The following is a 7,517-nucleotide window of genomic DNA, read 5'->3' on the forward strand; positions in this document are numbered from 1 at the left end:
GAGAGTAAATGTCATGAATAAATTTGACATTGAACATAATCCAAGTTGAAGTGTTACATCATTTTCAGCATCTGCATTTAGTTGCAGGCCAAACTGACAAAGACCATGCAGAATAATGTAGTAGTTTAATTTCACAGCATGGAAAGCTATGTGATCTCTGTAAGTAGATCTATGGAAAAAATATAGGATATCGGCCAAAAATCCAATATTGTGCATCCCTAATTTGTAGGTGTTGAGATTACAATTAAGTGTTGGCTCTCACTCATAGTGGTACTTTACCACTATGTGTTATTTTATACTTACTGGTACATTGTGTATTTTTGTGTAGAATGACAGATATTTGATCCTGACTGCTCAACTATATGACGCTAAAGAAATGGCAACCGATTCCAAGACCAAAGGAGACAAGATGGGCCAGAGGATGGCACAGGACAGAATACGGGTCATACAGCAAGGTACATGTCTGAGAGTTTTAGTTTTCAGTCTTTATTACATTTATGTAGCTCCTCCTTAAACAGTAAAAAATGTCATAATAAATCAAGAATAAATAAAAAACTGAGCAACATAGCTTTTCTTTTAAAACATCCTTTTCCCTCCTGATGTAAAACTGTATTTTCTGTTAATAGAAATGAAACAGATGGAGTCCCATCCCATGTTCAATCCTTCCATCAAAGTAGTGGACGTGCCTCAGAAGGAAAAGAAGACACTTCCTGTCCCCGAGGACAAAGAGGACCTCAGCTTCAAGTTGTTTGAACGAGCAGAGAAGGAGCCTCCTGCAGAGAAAGGTGCGTGGTTAAAAGAACTCTACAGCTTCAGCTCATTATTAAGCTGCCCAGTTAATGCTCCTCAGACCAGTTTAGTTCAGCTCTCCTCATCCTCTCAGTGATGCTGACTGTAGGTTGTGTTGGGTTTTTTTTCTTTGCAGTCGTGAAAAAGAACGAGCCGAAGGACATCCGTAACTTTGATTACACAGCTCGCAGCTGGACGGGCAAGTCTCCCAAACAGTTTCTGATCGACTGGGTCCGAAAGAACCTACCCAAAAGTCCAGCACCTGCTTTTCACAAGGTTGCTGCTGGCAGATACTGGAGATGCAAGTAAGTGTGTGTGTCCCAAAAACAATGAGCCATACGGGAGGGAAACAACCCAGACGTTGTTTTTATATCTTTAAAATCATCTCAACTGGATTTACACATATCTTTATGTATTTGTGTGAATCAGGGTGCGAGTTCAGAGAGCAGAAGATGTTTTGGAGGTTTGTCCAACCATCCTGACTGAGGACAGCATGCAGGCGCAGCATCTGGCTGCCACTCTGGCTCTCTACAACCTAGTTAAAGGGCAGGTAAACTGTGCCGCAGTTCCATTAACTCCATGTTTTTGCTCACTTTTTAATCTGCACCTTCTTTTCCCCACTCAGTCGGTGCATCAGCTGCTCCCTCCGAACTACAGAGACGTCTGGCTGGAGTGGAGAGACGACGAGCAGCAGCAGCAGGAGGCGAGCCGCACCGCTGCCAACAAACCTCGAGACCAGTTCATTTCCCGACTCCTGACTAGGCTCAAACAGCAGCAGCAGGACCAGAGTCAGGGACAGCAGCGTGCGTCTCAGGGACAGCGGGGGCTGAGTGGGGACGGTGAGGACGAGCCTGAAGAATCCTGGGAGAACCTGGCTGGTCTGGATATTGGCGAGAGAGGAGCTGAAGTGGAAGAAAGGAGTGAGAAAATAGGGAGGATGGGAGAGGCGGCAGCGCTCGGGGCAGCCAGAGAGCTCTTACTGAAGCAGAAGGAGTCTCTGCTCGCCCTCAAGCTGCAGGTAAATGCATTTCTTAATATGGATCACTTTACATAAAGCTTCGTTTTGAACAAAACTTTCATCTTTAAGGCCGAGCGAGAGCAGCTTCCAGTCTTTCAGCACAGACGCCGTGTCCTGGAAGCTCTGCGGCGCCACCCGGTGGTGGTGGTGGCCGGTGAGACGGGCAGCGGGAAGAGCACCCAGATCCCTCAGTTCCTCCTGGAGGAGATGTTGACGCAGGGCGCCGCTCCTCAGCCCTGCAACATTGTGGTGACGCAGCCGCGCAGGATCTCAGCCATGAGCCTCGCGTGCAGAGTCAGCCAGGAGCTGGGCAGCGACGACGGACCAGGATCCAAGGTGCATGTGTTTACTATGCTCCACCGTGAGCACAATATGGCTTTATGAGATGTGCACATCACTGCATTCTATTTTTATTTACTTTTTACACAACATCCCAACGTTTTCAGAATTGACGTATTTTAACAGCGATGTCTTGTGTTGAATTCAGTCTTCGCTGTGCGGATACCAGATCAGGATGGAGAATCAGTCCGGGGACTGGACCCGCCTGCTGTACTGCACAACTGGAGTTCTGCTGAGGAAACTTCAGCATGACAAACACCTCAGCTCTCTGACCCATATCATCGTGGATGAGGTGCTAACAGCTCATTAAGCACAGTTTTTAGACTTTCTTTCCAAACCTTGAAGCTGAAATCTTCACCCCACCTCCTCAGGTCCATGAGCGCAGCGTCCAGTCGGACTTCCTGCTGACCATCCTCAGAGATGTCGTCATGAAGAGATCGGACCTGCAGCTCATCCTCATGAGCGCCACGGTGGACTGCCAAAAGTTTTCCAACTACTTCAACCGCTGCCCAGTGGTAACCATCCCAGGCAGGACTTTCCCAGTGGAGGTGAGAGGAGGAGTTTGTGTTTGTTGGATGAAGAAACAAACGTATTTTGAACATTTTTGTCTGTTTTCATTTAAATGGATCGTGTGTTTTTTTTAACATCTATGAGACAGAAGTTTCTCGATAGTAAAGAAAAAAGTACCTAAAGGTAAAAGACAAACCAGTGTTTGCTTATCTTTTGCAAAATTTAAAATGGAAATTTAGTTAAAGAAACAGATCAATTGTGTCACAAAGATGCATGTGCGTTTTATCAGATTTAAAATATGTCTAATAAAGTGGAAAAAAAACATAAATACGTTGCTTCACCGTATAAGTGACATCTATTATGCATCACTGTTGACCACCTGGAAATGTGGGCCACTGTTCCAAAAATCAAATGGCTGCCGCGGGAGCATGCACGGGAGGACTTTAACAAGAATTTAACAAGATTAACACCTAAAAACAATTATTTGATTGCTCGAAATTATAGCAAAGGAGTGTCTCAGTTTAAATTTTCCTTAATAAATGCACTTTAGCAGTCGAATCAGTTGCATTTCAAAAGCTGATTTGCGACTGCGGGAGCGCACAGAGGGATGACTCGCTGTGCATTTCGTCAAACTTTACCAAGACAACCACCTAAAAATAATTATTTGTTTGCTTGACATTATAGTAAAGGTGTGTCTCAGTTGAACTTTTTCTTAATAAATGCACTTTAATGGTCAAATCAGCTGCATTTCGATTGGGCGCTGCGGCAAAATGCAGCTGATTTGACGTTTGCTCCAGGAGTTCTGGAACAAGATGAAGGTGGCCCTATATGGCAAGCCAAGTGTCTCATTAATAGTTACTTTTACTTGTTAATGAGACACTTGGCTTGCCATACAACTTGAGGGCCCTCTAGCAGCTGAAAATGGTAGTGTTCAATATTTTTTATGTCAGTATGAATGAAATCATCAGATATCAGCCAAAAATTGGGTTATAAATAAGGGGAAAAACATATATTAGTCATTTTGGTGTATAAGTCGCAGGACTTGCAAATTGATGCCAAAAGGTGCGACTTATACAACGAAAAATACGGTAAGCAAAAAAGCTGCCAATGTCTTTAAAAATAAATTAAAAGACTGTAATTCTTAAGATCAGCATAAGAATTAGAAGAAAGTTCAGCTCTTTAAAATCAAAATGAAGAGGTGATGTTGTTTGCAATAAGAATTTATAAAATCAAAATTTTCATGGTTGTGCTGCTTTTAAAGAAACAGCTGTGCAAAATTTGTTTGTTTGTTTTTGTTTCTAGGTGTCTCATCTGGAGGATATAGTGGAGCAGACTGGGTACATTCTGGAAAAGGACTCCGAATATTGCCAGAAAATTTTAGAAGAAGAAGAAGTCGTCTCTGTCTGTGTCACACAAAAAGGTGGCAAAGCTTTGCAGCACCAGGTAACTTTGTATTGTAGGAGGTTTTTCTAAATCTGGCAAAGAGTACAGTATTACCACCAGATTATTTTACCAAATCCGTCAAGTAAAACATTCAAAAAGGTCATGAAGGAATTCGAACTGTGCAGTTGTAACATAAAACACAAAAGTTCAGACTGATCAGAAACTTGTTTTAAATGATTTCATTTTATTTTCTTGATTATAAAGTCTTTATTGCAAAGTCTTGCCTACAAAATGAAATTGAATTGCTACAACAACAACAAGCGCACGGTAAAATCTTCAATAAATAGACACAAAACCACCTGATATAAGTCCAAAAAAGTTAAGTCAGGTCCTCTGGACGCTCAAAAACATACACAGAAAAAAATTGTAGAAACGTTTCGTGATATACGATTAAAAAATGAGAATGTTATAAAATAGAAGTGACTCGCAGACTTTTTGTCCTTAATAATCAAACAAAACAAAAAGAAGGATTCTGATGAGAAATGTTTCTGCTTCCACTTCAAATTTCTGCTTTATAAGTGGCATATTTAGTTTCTCTTCACTTTCAGTGATTAAAAACAACAACTTCCCCTTAGCCTTTTCTAAATCATGGATTGGTGTTAGTGTCAGCGTGCTTCTGTTTGTTTTAGGAGTTTATAGCGAGGGACTCCTCCTCCGGCTGGGATCTGGGTCCAGATCTGGACCACTTCAGCAGCAGAACTCGGCAGGTGCTGCAGTACATGAACCCTAACAAGATCAACATGGACCTGCTCCTGGACCTCCTTCACTACCTGGGTACAACTACTGACGCCTCAAAGATCACAATCATTTACATTCACGCGATGTGACATATGTTTTATTCTTTCTTCATGCCTCTGCCAGACAAGTCTCCGCAGTTTGCAGACATGGATGGAGCCGTGCTCGTGTTCCTCCCAGGTCTGGCTCACATCCAGCAGCTGTACGACCTGCTCACTTCAGACAAGAGGTTTCGGGACAAAAATAAGTAATCTATTACAAGATCCAGTAATCCAATGAACTGTACCAAACTCTGGAAACAGAATAAGTGATGTCACACTCTGCAGGTACAGGATTGTTGCCCTACACTCAACTCTGTCATCTAAAGAACAGGCAGCTGCCTTCACAGTGCCCCCTGCTGGAGTCAGAAAGGTACTGCTAAGTTAGACCTCAGAAATGCAGTGAGTTAATTGTATGAAATATCTCAAACTTACCTGTGGGATCTTCTTTTAGATTGTATTGTCGACCAACATCGCAGAGACGGGCGTGACTATCCCTGATGTGGTGTTTGTTATTGACACTGGGAAGACTAAAGAAAACAAGTAGGAGTCATTTTTCTGTTTTTATATCTGATTTTAGTCTGATTATGTCGAATCAGACTGTTCTTACTGAAGCTTTATTATTAGATCTGATTAATCACATCAACTATTAATCTACCTGAGTGTTTGTGCTCTGAAATAATAATACAAAGAAACTAAACATTAATGCCAGCAGGTTTACAGTTTAGCACATCTCATCAGCCACTAATAAGCTTTATAGTCTAGCTGAGTTTGTTATTGGATCTCTGGATATTTTCACACATTTTTTAAAAGATAAATGTAAAAAAACAATTATTTGTTTGCTCGACTTTATAGCAAAAGTGTGTCTCAGTTGAACTTTTCCTTAATAAATGCACTTTAATGGTCAAATTAGCTGCATTTCACTGGGGTGGCACAGGGAAATGCAGCTAATTTGACGGTTGCTCCAGGTGAGCTGGACGAAGATGCCGATCATGTCATTAATAGCCACTTTTTTACTTATTACATGACACAACTCCATGCCATACAACTCAAGTGCCTTATAGCGGCTGAAAATGTTAGTGTTCAATATTTTCAGTCAGAATGAATGAGAACGGTCATATCTCAGCCAAAATTTGGTTTATAAATATGAGAAAATCCATAAATACGTCACTTCGGCGTATAAGTTGCAGGGCATGCAAATTATGCAAAAAAAAAAAAGCGACTTGGCCGAAAAATACGGTAATTGTAATAAATAATAAATGCCTCCAAAGTGCAGAATTCTGGCTTTAATTTGAACATATTTAGATTTGAGCTGTAATATGAAATTTAAACTCTTGACTTTCACGAACATTTAGCAAACACTTTAATTCAAAGCAGCTGAAAAGCAGGACACAGCTTTCAAGATTAGTCTGGTTTGAAATAAGTGGTTGTAAATATTTTGTGCTAAAATGACGTAAAGGACAGACTACAAGCAGAACGAGGAAAGCATTGCACAATAAATGTAATTTAGCATTAAGTTTCTATCTGACTGCATGTTTCTGCCCTAAGTTTGTATTTAAGTGGAAGATTAGAGAGATTAAGTTTAGTGGGACTTTGTAAAATGTTAAATTGTTTAGTTTAGAAAAATTTTCGAGGGGTTTTGATTTATGTTTTTGTGATTTGAACCTGTGAAATGCCATCCATTCGATTTAGCTGCATTTGTTTGTATCTGAACACATATTTCTGTGCGTTACAGAATTTATCTGACTGATTTAATTTCCTGTCAAATCATCCAACATAAGATCATTTTACGACTACAGTTGCTTGTTCAAATCTAAGTGTGCTGATATTAATTATGTTATTGTGTGTGTTAACTTGTGAACAACTAAATTAACAATGTTTGTGATAATTTGTGACTGATTTAATGTCTAAAATGATATGAGGAGACATAACTGGCTTCTTCTGTGTTGCTCAGGTACAGTGAGAGCAGCCAGATGAGTTCTCTGGTCGAGACGTTTGTCTCCAAAGCCAGCGCCCTGCAGAGACAGGGGAGAGCAGGACGGGTCCGAAACGGCTTCTGCTTCAGACTCTACCCCAAATACAGGTTTGGAGCTCGTCAGCCGATGGTGATAAGTTTGGTGGAGCCTCAGTGAGAACAAACTATAGAAACAATGCAGTGTGCATGCTGAGTGACTGATGGAAATGTCCTGAAAAGTTGAATCTGAGATGTTTAAACAAGCAGAGCACATGCTAAAAGCTAAAATGAGCAAACACTAGCTAAAACACCAAAAGTAACAATGATGGGTAGGTTAAGTAGAAAGTTAGAGCTAAAAGTAATAAAAAGGCTAACTGAAACGAAAAACAGGTAAAGGGTAGCTTAAAGTAGCAAAAAGGCTAGCTAGAAGCAGTACCATTGTTAAAAGCTAAAAATAGTAAAAGTTTTTCCTGAAAGTAACATTACAGTAGCTAAAAGGTAAAAGTAGCAAATGTTTAGCTACAAGCTCAAAGTAGCAAAACAATAGCTAAATACAATGGTTTTAAAAGAATTGTGGATCTGAGTGTGTTTTAAGAGGAATGTATTTGTAAATAAAATGTATTATTTTGGAAAAGTGTAAAAGTTACAAAAACTTGAACAAGCTGAACGAATGTATGACAAGGCCCGTCAC

General features: G+C 40.5%; 1 protein-coding gene across 1 annotated transcript in view; it reads left to right on the forward strand.

The window, feature by feature from the left end:
• The first annotated feature begins 138 nt into the window (after nt 1-138).
• dhx29 (DEAH (Asp-Glu-Ala-His) box polypeptide 29) overlaps nt 139-7,517 on the forward strand; it is a 155,018-nt gene continuing 147,639 nt past the window's right edge. The window contains exons 1-15 of the mRNA XM_037691979.1: nt 139-159; nt 329-455; nt 627-785; nt 926-1,094; nt 1,219-1,339; nt 1,415-1,807; nt 1,877-2,143; nt 2,295-2,438; nt 2,518-2,694; nt 3,959-4,099; nt 4,729-4,873; nt 4,961-5,081; nt 5,161-5,245; nt 5,327-5,415; nt 6,827-6,955. Of these exons, the coding sequence (XP_037547907.1) occupies nt 139-159; nt 329-455; nt 627-785; nt 926-1,094; nt 1,219-1,339; nt 1,415-1,807; nt 1,877-2,143; nt 2,295-2,438; nt 2,518-2,694; nt 3,959-4,099; nt 4,729-4,873; nt 4,961-5,081; nt 5,161-5,245; nt 5,327-5,415; nt 6,827-6,955 (2,288 nt within the window). The remainder of the gene's footprint in view (nt 160-328; nt 456-626; nt 786-925; nt 1,095-1,218; nt 1,340-1,414; nt 1,808-1,876; nt 2,144-2,294; nt 2,439-2,517; nt 2,695-3,958; nt 4,100-4,728; nt 4,874-4,960; nt 5,082-5,160; nt 5,246-5,326; nt 5,416-6,826; nt 6,956-7,517) is intronic.

Source organism: Nematolebias whitei, chromosome 18, assembly GCF_014905685.2.
Source record: "Nematolebias whitei isolate Nwh7 chromosome 18, NemWhi1, whole genome shotgun sequence".
NCBI lineage: Eukaryota > Metazoa > Chordata > Actinopteri > Cyprinodontiformes > Rivulidae > Nematolebias > Nematolebias whitei.